This window comes from Lethenteron reissneri, unplaced genomic scaffold (assembly GCF_015708825.2).
Source record: "Lethenteron reissneri isolate LAM-NWPU_2019-01 unplaced genomic scaffold, ASM1570882v1 scaffold_1324, whole genome shotgun sequence".
NCBI classification, from domain to species: Eukaryota; Metazoa; Chordata; class Hyperoartia; order Petromyzontiformes; family Petromyzontidae; genus Lethenteron; species Lethenteron reissneri.
Genome location: NW_026891030.1, coordinates 12501 through 30330, shown reverse-complemented (window position 1 = coordinate 30330; position 17830 = coordinate 12501). Strand labels below are relative to the sequence as shown.

Genomic DNA, 17830 nt, shown 5'->3' with positions numbered 1-17830 from the left:
TGCACGGGCATAAGTAGTACTAATCACATACCTGCATTTCCCATATCCCCTCCCTTTAATGCTGCTAATCCTGCATAATGCACGGGCACAAGTAGTACTAATCACATACCTGCATTTCCCATATCCCTTCCCTTTGATGCTGCTAATCCTGCATAATGCACGGGCATAAGTAGTACTAATCACATTCCTGCATTTCCCATAAATATGCTAAATTCCTCTTGATATGCAAATTCCTTTGTCAAGGCGCCCAGCTTATATACACGCTCCAAGCACGTGTGCTGTTCATTCAGACGCTGTCTCCCCGACAGACCTGTTCTTCACCTGAGGATGGCTGCTTGCGTTGTGGCCGAAACGTCGTGAGAATTATTTTATTATTTTTATTTTTATTATTTTATTACTTCCCTTCTACGTGACGACTTTACCGAAAGAACCAAGAAGATGAATCCCTGCAGTCACGAAAGAAGCTTTAAATCGAAACGTAATTTTTTTGTTATTTTTATTATTTTATTACTTCCATTCTACGTGACGACTTTACCGAAAGAACCAACAAGATGAAAGTGTAGCTGGCGGTGTCTCGCACGCGATTGAAGTGTGTAAAGTAGAACGCACGCAGCTCTGAGTGAGGGCTACACGCTCGATGTCGATGCCATTAACAGCTTCGTGCGGGTCGCGATCTCAGGCCACCCCTAGACCGGGTCGCGAGGCTACTTGCAAACGAATTGATCGACGGTCCACGGGCAAAGCTTGCACTTGACGTTCCGCTTAAGCTGCTCCTTGCACCCGCACTGCATCTGCAGCGTGACTGGGGAGGGAACAGCAGAGGGGAGAGCGCTCACGAGGTCAGTTGAACACGTCGGAGGCTTTCGCGACCAGTATTATTCACAATCAACGTTGTTGGGTTTAGATGGCGTTGTTTATACTGGTAGGAACGAAGTGGACCAGCCTACAATAGATTATATCGTCCGTCCGTCCGTCCGTCTGACCGTGTAGCAACATCGCCCCCTACTGCAAACACTTGGCAGGACCCGACAAAAACCTTTAGACTCAGTGAGGCTTTCCTGGCTAAACAAGTGTAACATTCCCTTATAATTCCCTGAGATAGTTTTAATTAAAACATTTAAATAAAAAATTAACTCACAGCGGCGTAAAGCCTACAGCTAGGCCTAAAGCCTAGAACTAGGCCTCAAACTCTCCCTTCGTATCGTCCGATTAGGTGCAGCAACATCGCCCCCTACTGCAAACACTTGGCAGGACCCTACAAAAACCTTTAAGACTCAGTGAGGCTTTCCTGGCTAAACAAGTGTAACAATACATTATGTTTATATTCTTTGGTTACTCGTTCCTAACAGCCCACCACGCAGGGTCCTGTTAAATGTGTCGTGACCCTCCACCACCCGACACGGCCAATCGGTTAAAAAAGTGTCACGTTGACAAAAGACAAAATAGTTCGCTGCTTTAGCCCCCACGCCGGTGTGTTGTTGAAGCGTGAAGCCACAACTTTTACAATTGTTGAGTAGCACTACGACATTTTGCTGGTAATTGCGTCCAGCATCGTCGGGCAATTCGCCAGAACGGTGAGGGGCTCTGCTGTGTCGCTATTGCGCTATTGCGCGACCGCCGTTGACGTCGAAGATGAACAACATCTCCGCGCACTTCTCCCCGACGTTGTGAAATGCATCATGTAATTGCGTGGTGTACGGTACAGTGTAGTAGTGCCTTGTCTAAAGGTGTCAGCTGTTGCACCAGTTGCAAGAGTAAAAACCTACCACTATATTTTGCCACTAGCTAAAGGAAATGTCTCATAGTGTAATGATGCCTTGTATAAAGGTGTCAGTTGTTGTACCAGTTGAAAGGGTAAAACACATCACTACATTTTGCCACTAGCTAAAGTAGATGTCTCATTGTGAATAGTTTTAGTCTATTTTCGGGGTGGTGGGTGGGGTGGTGGGTGAGGTGGTGGGTGGGGTGGCGGGTGGGGTGGCGGGTGGGTGGCGGGTGGGGTGGCGGGTGGGGTGGCGGGTGGGGTGGCGGGTGGGGTGGCGGGTGGGGTGGCGGGTGGGGTGGCGGGTGGGGTGGCGGGTGGGGTGGCGGGTGGGGTGGCGGGTGGGGTGGCGGGGGGGGGGGCGGGTGGGGTGGCGGGTGGGGGTGGCGGGTGGGGTGGCGGGTGGGGTGGCGGGTGGGGTGGCGGGTGGGGTGGCGGGTGGGGTGGCGTGGTGGGTGGGGTGGTGGGGCACCTTGCGAGATGTCGTATCCCGTGTCGCAGCACGCGGCGTTGATGTCGGAGCATCGCTCGTTTGCCTCGGAGGTGTCGTTGCAGCGCCGCCTCGCCGGAGCTCCGCCGGGAGCGCCGCGGACGCAGTACTCCGGGCTGGCCTCCACGTGCACCAGCTCGCTCGCTCCGGGCGCCGGCAGCCACTCGTTCACCGGCTGCAGGCGCCAGCGCGCGACGTCGCTGCTGCTGCTGTTGCTCCTCACCAGCCGCATGGCGGAACTTACGTTGTACTTTTCCTGCAGAGATCGTTGACATCGTCGTCGTCGTCATCATCGTCGTCATCATCGTCATCATCGTCGTCGTCGTCATTGTCATCATCGTCGTCATCGTCGTCATCATCGTCATCATCGTCGTCGTCGTCATCATCGTCATCGTCGTCATCATCATCATCGTCGTCATCGTCGTCGTCATCGTCGTCGTTATCGTCGTCGTTATCGTCGTCGTTATCGTCGTCGTTATCATCGTCATCATCATCGTCATCATCATCATCGTCATCGTCGTCGTCATCATCGTCGTCGTCATCGTCATCGTCGTCATCATCGTCATCATCGTCGTCGTCATCATCATCGTCATCATCGTCGTCGTTATCGTCGTCGTTATCATCGTCATCATCATCGTCATCATCATCATCGTCATCATCGTCATCGTCGTCATCATCATCATCATCGTCATCATCATCATCATCATCGTCGTCGTCGTCGTCGTCATCATCGTCATCATCGTCATCGTCGTCATCATCGTCGTCATCATCATCGTCATCATCGTCGTCGTCATCATCATCATCGTCATCATCATCATCGTCATCATCATCATCGTCATCGTCGTCATCATCATCGTCATCATCATCATCGTCGTCGTCGTCATCATCGTCATCATCGTCGTCGTCATCATCGTCATCGTCGTCATCATCGTCGTCATCATCGTCGTCATCGTCGTCGTTATCGTCGTCGTTATCATCGTCATCATCATCGTCATCATCATCGTCATCATCGTCATCGTCGTCATCATCGTCGTCATCATCATCGTCGTCATCATCATCATCATCATCATCGTCGTCATCATCGTCATCATCGTCATCATCATCGTCATCGTCATCATCATTGTCATCATCATCATCGTCGTCATCGTCATCATCATCATCGTCATCATCGTCATCATCATCGTCATCATCGTCATCATCATCGTCATCATCATCATCATCGTCATCATCATCGTCATCATCGTCATCATCATCGTCATCATCATCATCATCGTCATCAGTGGTGGTGGTCGAGTGAATGCGGTGGAATGCTGTTAGGGACCCCCCTCCCCCCCCCCCCCCGTTTGTACCCTGCTGTGGATTTACACCTTGAGACGTCTCCTTTAGCAGTGGCAAAATATAGTAGTAGGTTTTTATTTTTTATGTTTTTTTATGTTTCGATTTAAAGCTTCTTTCGTGACTGCTGCAGGGATTCATCTTCTTGGTTCTTTCGGTAAAGTCACCACGTAGAAGGGAAGTAATAGAATAATAAAAATAAAACATAATACCCTTTAAACTGGTACAACAACTGACACCTTTACACAAGGCATCACGTTTGCCTTGTATAAAGGTGTCAGTTTTGTACCAGTTTCAAGGTTAAAAAACCTAATTCTAGATTTGAAGCTTTCGTGACTGCAAGGATTCATATTCTTAGGTTTTTTCGGTAAAGTCACCGTGTAGGTAAAACATTAAAATTAATAAAAGTAAAATAAAATAAAAATCACGACGTTTCGGAGGCAACACAAGCTTCCGTCTTCAGGTGGAACCGTCACAGCCACGACAGCCGTATCAAGTAAAGACCTACTACTATACTCCTGTGGATGAATCCCCGTCGCTCACCCACCCACCCACTCACCCACTCACCCACCCACCCACTCACCCACTCATTCACTCACCCACTCACTCACCCACTCACCCACTCACTCACCCACCCACTCACCCACTCACTCACTCACTCACCCACCCACTCACTCACCCACCCACTCACTCACTCACTCACCCACCCACTCACCCACTCACTCACCCACTCACTCCCCCACCCACTCACCCACCCACTCACCCACTCACTCACTCACCCACCCACTCACTCACCCACTCACTCACTCACCCACCCACTCACTCATTCACTCACCCACCCACCCACCCACTCACTCACTCACCCACCCACTCACTCACTCACTCACCCACCCACCCACTCACTCACCCACTCACACCTCACCACCCACCCACTCACCCACCCACCCACTCACTCACTCACCCACTCACCCACTCACTCACACACTCACCCACCCACCCACTCACCCACTCACTCACCCACTCACACACTCACCCACTCACACACTCACCCACCCACCCACCCACTCACTCACCCACTCACCCACCCACCCACCCACTCACTCACTCACCCACCCACTCACTTACTCACTCACCCACCCACTCACTCACCCACCCACTCACTCACTCACTCACCCACTCACTCACTCACCCACTCACTCACTCACTCACCCACTCACACCACCCACCCACCCACTCACCCACCCACCCACTCACCCACTCACTCACCCCACTCACTCACTCACTCACCCACCCACTCACTCACTCACCCACCCACCCAACCACTCACTCGCCCACTCACACACTCATCCACCCATTCACTCACCCACCTACTCACCCACCCACTCACTCACCCACTCACACACTCACCCACTCACTCACCCACTCACTCACTCACTCACCCACCCACCCACCCACCCACTCACTCACCCACTCACTCACCCACTCACTCACTCACCCACTCACTCACTCACTCACCCACTCACCCACTCACTCACTCACTCACCCACCCACTCACTCACCCACCCACCCACCCACTCACTCACCCACTCACACACTCACCCACCCACCTCACTCACCCACCGACTCACTCACCCACTCACTCACCCAGTCACCCACCCACTCACCCACTCACCCACTCACTCACCCACCCACTCACTCACCCACCCACCCACTCATCCACCCATTCACTCACCCACCTACCCACCCAACCACTCACTCACCCACTCACACACTCATCCACCCATTCACTCACCCACCCACTCACCCACCCACCCACTCACCCACCCACCCACCCACTCACCCACTCACCCACTCACTCACCCACTCACTCACTCACTCACCCACCCACTCACTCACCCACCCACCCACCCACTCACTCACCCACTCACACACTCACCCACCCACTCACTCACCCACCCACTCACTCACCCACTCACTCACTCACTCACACACTCACCCACCCACCCACCCACCCACTCACTCACCCACTCACTCACTCACTCACCCACTCACTCACTCACTCACCCACTCACTCACTCACTCACCCACTCACCCACCCACCCACGCTTCGTGTCTCATCCCCGGCAGCCGTGCGCTCACCTTCAGAAAGTCGCCGACGCTGCGAAAGTCTTGGAGCCGCGGCAAGCAGACGCCGACACATTCGCCGGTTCTCTCGGCGCAACCGCATTTGAAGTACGACAGGTCTTCCACCGCCTGTAGCACCACCACCACCACCGTCACCACCGTCATTGTCACCACCACCAACACCACCACCACCACCGTCATTGTTACCACCACAATCATTGTCACCACCAACACCACCACCACCACCGTCACCACCGTCATTGTTACCACCACAATCATTGTCACCACCACCACCAACACCACCACCGTCACCACCTTCATTGTTACCACCACAATCATTGTCACCACCACCACCACCGTCACCGTCATTGTTACCCCCACAATCATTGTCACCACCACCACCACCGTCACCACCACCGTCACCGTCATTGTTACCACCACAATCACTGTCACCACCACCACCGTCACCACCGTCACCATCATTGTTACCACCACAATCATTGTCACCACCAACACCACCACCACCACCACCGTCATTGTTACCCCCCACAATCATTGTCACCACCACCACCACCGTCACCACCACCACCACCACCGTCATTGTTACCACCACAATCATTGTCACCACCACCACCACCAACGCCACCACCACCACCACCACCACCACCGTCACCACCACCACCACCACCGTCATTGTTACCACCACAATCATTGTCACCACCAACACCACCACTGTCACCGTCATTGTTACCACCACAATCATTGTCACCACCAACACCACCACCACCACCGTCACCACCGTCATTGTTACCACCACAATCATTGTCACCACCAACACCACCGTCACCGTCATTGTTACCACCACAATCATTGTCACCACCAACACCACCACCACCGTCACCGTCATTGTTACCACCACAATCATTGTCACCACGAACACCACCACCGCCACACCACCGTCACCACCGTCACCACCGTCATTGTTACCACCACAATCATTGTCACCACCACCAACACCACCACCACCACCGTCACCACCGTCATTGTTACCACCACAATCATTGTCACCACCACCACCACCGTCATTGTTACCACCACAATCATGTCACCACCACCAACACCACCACCACCACCACCACCGTCACCGTCATTGTTACCACCACAATCATTGTCACCACCACCACCGTCACCGTCATTGTTACCACCACAATCATTGTCACCACCAACACCATCGTCATGTCACTGCCAATCGCCATTCGCCAATAAGTGGCGGTGATGTCACCACGACGGAGCTTGTGCCAGGCTGTGTGCACGTGAAGCGTCGGCAGAAGGTCACGGGGCAGACCCAGCAGGTGCCACGGGTCGACTGACCGAGATGACCGAGATGACTGGCTGATGCACCACCTGTGCCCCCTACTGTGCCAACTTGCTGTGCTTTAGCCACCCGGCGCTCCGCTCGTTGTTGTGAGCGTCGCTCCTCCGCCCTCCGTTGTTGTTGGAGGGCGACTGCCTCCGACTGCCCAGTAGCGTCCTTCACGAGCCTCCTCCACAGAGGCCGATCTTGACACCGCTGGTACCGGTCATCGGCAAGTCCACTCAGCTCCACGTCCTCCTGTACCACATCACTTCATGTCTTCTCTAGCCCGTGCCGCGCCCTTTAAGCACCCCCGATCCGTTCGAACCTCCTTTGCCAGTAGCAAAATATAATTGTTTTTTTACCATTTTATCTGGCAACTGGCAAATGAGGTTGCAATGGTGTAAATGCTTACCCCGAGCTCTGATACTCTGATGGTGCATTGTCTTTGAGTTGTGCGCCTTTTGGCGTCGTCTGGTCCAACACCATGTGAGACTAGGCTCTAAGAAAAGCTGTCTTGGGTGTGGGACACAAATCAATGTCAAGGACAGTGCATACATTATCAGAGTTGTGGTTTTTGTTTGCATTCCGACCGCAGGTATTGTGGTCCATGCAAACATGACTCCTTGTAAAAAAGGTGTCAGTTTTGTTTCCAGATAAAAGGGTAAAATAAATCAATTATCACCCTCTATCCGGCCAAACCAAAGCGGTTATAGGCATGCAGTGGCTGGGCATGTGGGCTACATGGCCCAGCCAACGCAGCCTTGCCTGCCGGAGGAGCTCAATGGGACTTTGTCAAGATCTTTCAAGGATTTGTGAGCTCCTCACACAATCCAGCCTGTTGGTTAAACTCAGAATGGATTGGAGGCAGGCCAGCCTGAAATATTTCTAAGCAGATAGGGGGGTGGGGGGGGGTCCATGTTTTGCAAGCGTAGAGGGCATGACCATGGCCAAGAAGACCCGAAGCTTTGTGTGGAGCAACAGACCAGGTAGCTTCCGCAAAGCATGGTGCAGTCGATGCAAAGATAATGCCACTCGATTGATTGAGAACTCTTCTGCCACAGAGCTGGTCATAGGCACACTGCCCAGCTACGGGAAACTCTCCACAACTGCCCCATCACCAATTGAGAGTTGTGGAGTGTCCGATGGTACAAAATACCCAGGCGGGTGCTTAGTTTTGGTGGGGCTGTAAGGGGGAGGCAAGGCCCCACCCTCTCAGTGGCACGCTCCAGTTTCAGCCAGCAGCATAAACGTGGTTGAGCAATACGGAGCCATCCCTTGACCGCAACCCGGGCAGGTGGCAAGATGCAGCAGCAGAACTGTTGAACAATACAACCCCTAAATTTCGATTTAAAGCTTCTTTCGTGACTGCAGGGATTCATCTTCTTGGTTATTTCGGTAAAGTCGTCACGTAGAAGGGAAGTAATAAAATAATACAAATAAAACACAATAAATAATTCTCACGACGTTTCGGCCACAACGCAAGCAGCCGTCCTCAGGTGGAGAACAGATCTGTCGGTAAAGTTACGAAGAATGGAAGTAATAAAATAATACAAATAAAACACAATAAAATAATTCTCACGACGTTTCGGCCACAACGCAAGCAGCCGTCCTCAGGTGGAGAACAGGTCTGTCGGTAAAGTTACGAAGAATGGAAGTAATAAAATAATACAAATAAAACACAATAAAATAATTCTCACGACGTTTCGGCCACAACGCAAGCAGCCGTCCTCAGGTGAACCCGGGTCCGTCGAGGCGACAGCGTCTGAAATACAACCCCTAGACAACCAAGCCCAACTATATACATGTGCAGCATTTCACAAAGGGGGTGATGTAATGAGAGCCTACGTCGGATTCACGTGGCGATCGGCTTTGCCGGTCCCGCTCTACAGCCAATGGGGGGAGAGCCTGGGAGCATGGCCCCGGCGTGATCACGGGATGTCAGCCAGGTGATTGGTTCTGCTGGTCTTGGCCTCAGCCAATGGGAAGACAAGTCGGGGCCTGGTCCCGGGAGTTGATGGGGGGGATCTGGAACATTCGGCGCAGGCTGTTGAGGATTGGCTGGAGGGTACCACGTGACCCAGGCGTTAAATAAGGAGAGAGAGGAGAGACACGGGGTCAGACACGGAACTAAGAGAGGGAGAGAGAGGGGGCCACGCGCGAGTGGGGCTCCGGGTGCCACGTGGCGGTGGGTCTCTGGTGTCTGTCTGCCCGCTTCCCGTTGCCTGCCAGCAACGGGGAGTGTTTGTGAGCTGCAAGAAGTGAAATAAAAGGACCGATTCCACAAGCCGTCTCCAGCGTGTTATTACAAAACGATACTTTTTCCCGTAACAGGACCCTGCGGGGTGGGCTGGTAGGAAACGAGTAACCAAAGAATATAAACATAATGTATTATTACACTTGTTTAGCCAGGAAAGCCTCACTGAGTGTAAAGGTTTTTGTAGGGTCCTGCCAAGGTGTTTGCAGTAGGGGGCGATGTTGCTACACCTAATCGGACGATACGAAGGGAGAGTTTGAGGCCTACTTCTAGGCTTTAGGCCTAGCTGTAGGCTTTAGGCCGCTGTGAGTTAATTTTAAATTTAAATGTTTAATTGTTAATGTAAAAGCTTTAAATGTAAATGTTTCTATTTAAAAACATCAGGGAATGTAACATTGTGAACATTAACTCCCTTTCACACACGCGGGGGTACGATACGAAGGGAGAGTTTGAGGCCTAGTTCTAGGCTTTAGGCCTAGCTGTAGGCTTTAGGCCGCTGTGAGTTAATTTTCCCGTAAAAAAACATTCCTCACGACAATCCCTACCGCCCGCTCGCTCACCCGCCGGCCCGCTTCGTTGTTGTGCAGTTCCATCAGGAGGAACTTCGACAAAGACTTGCGTCGCCCTCCTTGCCTCCAGCGGTCTTTGACGCCCGCGTCCAAGAACAACTTGGCGAAATGGCGTCCGTATTTGACGTTGTCTCCGGGAAGCAAACCAGGGTTGGTAGGTCCACGTGCAGTTTTGCCGGATCACCTCCGACGTGTTGCAGGCGCGCGCCACGGCGTGCACCACGCCGGCGGCGGTGAGGGCGGAGAAGAAGGCGGCCTCGCGAGAGCCTGCGCCCCCCCACCCCCCCCACCCACAAAACAATTTGATCATTTGTCTATAATGGAGGTTGTTTGTTTTTCTGGCGTAGATCGCCGAAATAGAAACGTCACCTCAACAACTCTTGGAACCTCCCAGTTCAACCAGTCTACACAACAAAGACTCATTCTTAGCAACGATTTCAGCCGCACCACCTCTACATAACAAAAGGCGCAGTCCCATTTACACGCATCTTTACATCAGCCGCACCTTAACAACTCTTGAAACCTCCCGGTTCAACCAGTCTACACAACAAAGACTCATTCCTAGCAACGATTTCAGCCGCACCACCTCTACATAACAAAAGGCTCAGTCCCATTCACAGCAGCCGCACCTTTACATCAGCCGCACCTTAAACACTCTTGGAACCCTCCCAGTTCAACCATTCTACACAACAAAGACTCATTCTTGGCAACGATTTCAGCCGCACCACTTTTACATAACAAAAGGCTCAGTCCCATTTAGACGCACCTTTAAAATCATCCGCACCTTAGTTTACACAACAAAGGCTCATTCCTAACAGCGTGCTTCAGCCGCACCGAACCTCACAACAATAATATTCAGGGCCTACCCTTAGCTCCTCCCACCCTCAACCAGTATATATACACAAGGACTGTGTTCTTGGAATTTCCCTCACTTGATACAGCTGTCGTGCTGTGACGGTTCCATCTGAACCTAACCCTAATCTAGATTTGAAGCTTTCGTGACTGCAAGGATTCATATTCTTAGGTTTTTTCGGTAAAGTCCACCAATGTAGGTAAACATTAAAAGTAATAAAAGTAAAATAAAATAAAAATCACGACGTTTGGAGGCAACACAAGTCTCCGTCACAGCCAGATTTGCTGCATCAAGTGAGGCAATCTTGAATCATTGCCTCACTTGATGCAGCAAATCTGGCTGTGACGGTTCCACCTGAAGACGGAAGCTTGTGTTGCCTCCGAAACGTCGTGATTTTTATTTTATTTTACTTTTATTAATTTTAATGTTTTACCTACACAGTGACTTTACCGAAAAAACCTAAGAATACTAACCCTAAGCCTAACGCGCTCGTTACCCTGGTACAGCACTGACCTGTTGCCGTGTGTTGGAAAGTAAATTCTCCGCCACATTTACAACGCGGGTCTCGCGATCTTTCGCCGAGGGGACAACAACCGCCGTCACGGGCGATAGCCACGATTGTAAAGAAATTGTCCTTCGGTCTTCAAGAGGGGATTGGCCACATTCTATTTAAGCGACACTCTAAACCAGCGGTCGGGAACCTATGGCTCGCGAGCCATATATGGCTCTTCCAGTGACGACATATGGCTCCCAGGCAATTTTGAGTTGAAAAAAGAAAAAAAAATCAGTTTGGAACTGATTTTAAAATACTTGTGATATTTGCTTAATAATAGTGTGTCATTTTAAAGTAAAACAGAAATTAGTTTTGAAGATAAATTTCACGGGCCGCGCCCTGCACGAAGCTCAACCTCACCACGTATAACCAGACTACAAGGCCATCAGCAAAACTATGCAGCACCAGACGTCGCATTAAAAGTAAGACATTTTTAATTTATCATACGTTAAAAATACTATATGGCTCTCAATGAAATATATATAGAAATATTTGGCTTTTATGGCTCTCCCAGTCAAAAAGGTTCCCGACCCCTGCTCTAAACCAAACTGAATTGGCCGTGTCGGATGGTGGCGGGTAGACACCGCAGCATTCACGTTGATGCGATCTAACACAAAACCTTGATGATGAGCAAGCACCTTGTGAGACACAAGACACGGCTTCATACCTGGGGACTGCCTGGGCCACACTTGGGCAGGGTGACCAACCCCAACTTGAAGGGGTCACCGTCGAACAGAGACGGTCACCCCGTTGGGTGCTTTCAGGACACATCACACTACGCACCGCACACTACTACACTACTGTAGTGTGTAGTACACTACGCACTGCACACTACTACGCTACTGTAGTGTGTAGTACACTACGCACCGCACACTGCCACGCTACTGTAGTGTGTAGTACACTACGTACCGCACACTGATACGCTACTGTAGTGTGTAGTACACTATGCACCGCACACTACTACGCTACTGTAGTGTGTAGTACACTACGCACCGCACACTGCCACGCTACTCTAGTGACGTAGAACGGCTCGCTACGGCGCCTGCCTAGCGCCCGTCGCTCAAACCCCGCCCGTCACCGGCAGAGGCTCGAAGCCGCCTCTGACCCGGGCGACGATCTCCTTACCCGACGAGCCAAAGGGACCAGCCCGTCCTCCGTGCACTCTGACCTGGGCGACGATCTCCTTACCTGCCCGAGCCAAAGGGACCAGCCCGTCCTCCGTGCACTCTGACCCGGGCGACGATCTCCTTACCCGCCCCGAGCCAAAGGGACCAGCCCGTCCTCCGTGCACTCTCACCCGGGCGACGATCTCCTTACCTGCCCGAGCCAAAGGGACCAGCCCGTCCTCCGTGCACGGCGCCTTGCGCTTGCGCTTCGCCTGGAACTGGTTGCCGGTACTCGGCGATCGCCAGCCGCGCGCCGTCCACCACGAGCTTCGCGAAGTGCGGCTGCTGCCGGCAGACGTGGCGCTGTGCGGGGGACAGCCCCGGGGCCACGCTGCACAGCAGCAGCGGACGCTGCGAGGGGTCCACTGCCGGGGGGACCCACATTGCCAGCGACCTGCAGAGGAGGGGTGGGAGGTGGGGGGGGGTCACGGTGGCTAGGAGATGTTGACTACCTCGCCTGGTACGCAGGAGGTTGTGGGTTCGATCCAAACCCTGACGATGCCTGCTGCTGCTGCTGTATATTTGGAGTCTGTGTGTCTCTCTCTCATCATCGTCACGGTGGCTAGGGGATGTTAACTCTCTTGTCTGGTACGCAGGAAGTCGTGGGTTCTATCCAGACCCTGATACCTGCTGTATATTTGGAGTCTGTGTGTCTTTCTCTCTCATCATCACGGTGGCTAGGGGATGTTGACTACCTCGCCTGGTACACAGGAGGTCGTGGGTTCGATCTAAACCCTGACGCCTGCTGCTGTATATTTGGAGTTTGTGGTGTCTCTCTCATCATCACGGTGGCTAGGAGATGTTAACTACCTCGCCTGGTACGCAGGAGGTCGTGGGTTCTATCCAAACCCTGATGCCGGGCTGCTGTATATTTGGAGTTTGCGCGTCTCTCTCTCTCTCATCATCACGGTGGCTAGGGGATGTTGACTACCTCGCCTGGTACGCAGGAGGTCGTGGGTTCGATCCCAACCCTGCCGCCTGCTGCTGCTGTATATTTGGAGTTTGCGTCTCTCTCTCATCATCGTGGTGGCTAGATACATTTTTAATGACATTTATACATTTACGCGATCTAACCCCCCCCCGCAAAAAAACTCTTGTGGATGATATTGGTCACGAAAGCCCTGCCCGCTACCAGGTGTACGGGGGGCGTGTGTGTGCAAGACGTTAGGTAAGGTTGCTCATAAATAAATAAACTCAGAAACGTGTCGCGCTCATCGCAGCAGCGGAGGAGTGACGAGGAAGACAGCGGCGTTCTCACGGCCAGCGACTCTGTGCAGAAGAGAACGAGCGGGGGTGACGATGTCAAACACCTCGCACGGTACGCAAGAGTCGTGGGTTCCATCCCGACGATGCCCGCTGCTGCTGCTGTATATTGTGAGTTGTCATGTCTCACTCATCATCGTCGTCATCATCACGGTGGCTGGGAGATGTTAACTTCCTCGCCTGGTACGAGGGATCGAACCCACGAGCGCTTGTGTACCGGGCGAGGGAGTCAACATCTCACCACCGTGGTCGTGATGAACTCCGACTGCTGATGTCTGTAGCCGACCGACCTTATAACCAGATGAATCCCTGCAGTCACGAAAGCTTTAAATAAACAATTCTCAATTTAAATTTACGCATTTTGATGTCACGTCACATTTCTCAACCCCAACCCCACCGTCACAAATGTCTGACCCCCCCCCAGGTGCGTGACGTCATTTATGGACGGCCCCAAAGACCCCGCGCCACAACCAAGAGCAGAACATGTGTGGAGATAATTCAGTGACGAAAACATGTTTTATTGTTGTCCCTGGGTAGTAAAGTGTCATTACCTAATACCCACTCCACTAACAACAGTGTGACAACAACATTGACCCTTAGTGGTAGAGTGTTATGCCTAATAGCTAGTGCCTCACAAGTAGAGAAAGGGGCTCTTAATACTCCACACAAACTTTGTATTTGTGACCCAGCACACACAAGCTGAGTGAACAATCCACTCCATTAACAACAGTGTGACAATAACATTGACCCTGAGTGGTAGAGTGTTACTGCTAGTAGCTAGTGACTCACAAGTAGAGAAAGTGGGATAAGCTCCACAAATTCTAGATTTGAAGCTTTCGTGACTATAAATTCATACTCTGAGGTTAAAATCACGTAGGTAGAAATAAATACTAAAATAAATTTGAAATAAATAAAAATTAAATAAATTCTCCCCAAAAACTTTGCTTCTGTGACCCAGGACATTGATATTTACACATTTAACAATTTTAAATAAAAAAAGACGCGGCGTGCATTTGTCTCATCCCATCACGTAAAGTCCTGCTCACAAAAGCAAAGTTTGTACGGAATAATAATAATATCCATTAAATCTAATGTGTAGGCAATTTAACAACAACACGCAGCAACACTTCACTACGCAAGGCCAGACCTCGCGTCAGCTCGTGTGTTCTCGTTGTTGTTGAACCAATAAATATAGTTTAGATATGCAAGGAGACCCATGCACTGTATAGGTAAACCCACTAAAATAAACTCCTTTAAAAAAATAGTACAAACATTTTTAAAATTTAATTTTTTGAATACAATTTTTTTAAATACATTTTTTATTATTTTTTTTACATTTTTATTGAAAGGTGGAAGTGGACGACGTTTCGACCACGAGCCTTGAGCGCGACACACACACAGAGAGGAATGAAGTTGAATAATAAAACTTGTAGTTTCGATACTTGAGCTCCACGCTCACCGCGTGTTGACAAGTTCCCGCGGCAGTGGCGCCTGCTTCGTGCGCGAGGCGATTCCAGAGTCTAGGGACCGCGGCGTTCTTGATTCTCGCAAAGCAATATTTAAATAATAAGACGTCCATTAAAAAAATGTCATTGCTTTAAAGAGACGCTCAATTGATTGATGCCGATTTTTATTGATTGCTTATTAATTAATCTTTAATGTACTTATTTTTTTTTCGAGTGATGTTCACAAACGGAGGCAGGCGCGCCTGAGACGCGCGGCGCCTGATTGGTGTGCGAGCCGATTCCACAATTTAGGGACCGCGGCGTTTTCACCTTGCACAACAATTAACACGCCAATTTTAACACAGTGTGCAAAATGTTTAATTGATTAGACACCAGGAAGTAGACTAAACATTTTATTACAAGATATTGGCCACGACACTACAAAGGAATATCACGTGAAGTGAAAGCGTTGAAAATATAAAGGGGCAGAAATTATTCCATCGAGAAACAACATTTTTATTCAAACCCTGTACACATGCGACGTTGAGCCAATTTGGTAAACAGGTGTTCACACACAGCGTGGTAAACATAGGTGTACACACACAGACACCCAAAGACCCATAGAGACCCACAGAGACACACAGAGACCCATAGAGACCCATAAAGACCCACAGAGACACACAGAGACCCACAGAGACACACAGAGACACACAGAGACCACAGAGACCCATAAAGACCCACAGAGACACACAGAGACACACAGAGACCCACAGAGACACACAGAGACACACAGAGACACACAGAGACACACAGAGACCCACAGAGACCCATAAAGACCCACAGAGACACACAGAGACCCACGAGACACAGAACCCATAGAGACCCACAGAGACACACAGAGACCCATAAAGACCCACAGAGACACACGAGACCCACAGAGACACACAGACCCATAGAGACCCACAAAGACCCACAGACACGCATAGAGACTCACAGAGACACACATACACCCATAGAGACTCACAGAGACCCACAGACACCCATAGAGACTCACAAAGACACCATACACCCATAGAGACACACAGACACACACATACACCTATAGAGACTCACAGAGACACACAGAGACTCACAGAGACCCATAGAGACCCACAGAGACCCACAGAGACACACAGAGACCCATAGAGACCCACAGAGACACACAGAGACCCACAGAGACACACAGAGACCCATAGAGACCCACAGAGACACACAGAGACCCATAAGACCCACAGAGACACACAGAGACCCACAGAGACACACAGAGACCCATAGAGACCCACAGAGACACACAGAGACCCATAAAGACCCACAGAGACACACAGAGACCCACAGAGACACACAGAGACCCATAGAGACCCACAAGACCCACAGACACCCATAGAGACTCACAGAGACACACATACACCCATAGAGACTCACAGAGACCCACAGATACCCATAGAGACTCACAGAGACACACATACACCCATAGAGACACACAGACACACACAGACACCTAGAGACTCACAGAGACACACAGAGACACAGAGACCCACAGAGACACACAGAGACCCATAGAGACCCACAAAGACCCACAGACACCCATAGAGACTCACAGAGACACACATACACCCATAGAGACTCACAGAGACCCACAGACACCCATAAACTCACAGAGACACACACAGACACCCACGGAGGCACACAGACACACACCTGCTGGGTCTGTCACGTGACCTCCTCCTCATGCACCTAGCCTGGCACAGCAGTACAACCCATGGCACCTGCTGGGTCTGTCACGTGACCTCCTCCTCATGCACCTAGCCTGGCACAGCAGTACAACCCATGGCACCTGCAGGGTCTGTCACGTGACCTCACACTCACAGGAGCTGTCAGGCTTTCTTCACACAGAGGGCTCGTTCACACTCACAACAGCTGAGTCAGCTTTCTTCACACAGAGGGCTCGTTCACACTCACAGGAGCTGTCAGGCTTTCTTCACACAGAGGGCTCGTTCACACTCACAGCTGCTGAGTCAGCTTTCTTCACACAGAGGGCTCGTTCACACTCACAGCTGCTGAGTCAGCTTTCTTCACACAGAGGGCTCGTTCACACTCACAGCTGCTGAGTCAGCTTTCTTCACACAGAGGGCTCGTTCACTCTCATAGCTGAGTCAGGCTTTCTTCACACAGAGGGCTCGTTCACTCTCATAGCTGCTGAGTCAGCTTTCTTCACACAGAGGGCTCGTTCACACTCACAGCTGAGTCAGGCTTTCTTCACACAGAGGGCTCGTTCACACTCACAGCTGCTGAGTCAGCTTTCTTCACACACAGGGCTCGTTCACGCTCACAGGAGCTGAGTCAGCTTTCTTCACACACAGGGCTCGTTCACACTCACAGCTGAGTCAGCTTTCTTCACACAGAGGGCTCGTTCACTCTCATAGCTGCTGAGTCAGCTTTCTTCACACAGAGGGCTCGTTCACACTCACAGCTGCTGAGTCAGCTTTCTTCACACAGAGGGCTCGTTCACACTCACAGCTGCTGAGTCAGCTTTCTTCACACAGAGGGCTCGTTCACTCTCATAGCTGAGTCAGGCTTTCTTCACACAGAGGGCTCGTTCACTCTCATAGCTGCTGAGTCA

The 17830-nt window shown here is 51.2% G+C and overlaps 1 protein-coding gene across 1 annotated transcript in view; it reads right to left on the bottom strand.

Moving 5' to 3' along the window:
- Nucleotides 1-668: 668 nt before the first annotated feature.
- Nucleotides 669-17830, bottom strand: part of LOC133361997 (protein Wnt-5a-like) — an 18810-nt gene continuing 1648 nt past the window's right edge. The window contains exons 2-7 of the mRNA XM_061580968.1: nt 13722-13732; nt 12676-12857; nt 9883-10022; nt 5727-5840; nt 2235-2508; nt 669-802 (exon numbers count right to left, since the gene is read on the bottom strand). Coding sequence (XP_061436952.1) covers nt 705-802; nt 2235-2508; nt 5727-5840; nt 9883-10022; nt 12676-12857; nt 13722-13732 — 819 coding nt within the window. The 3' untranslated portion in view covers nt 669-704. The remainder of the gene's footprint in view (nt 803-2234; nt 2509-5726; nt 5841-9882; nt 10023-12675; nt 12858-13721; nt 13733-17830) is intronic.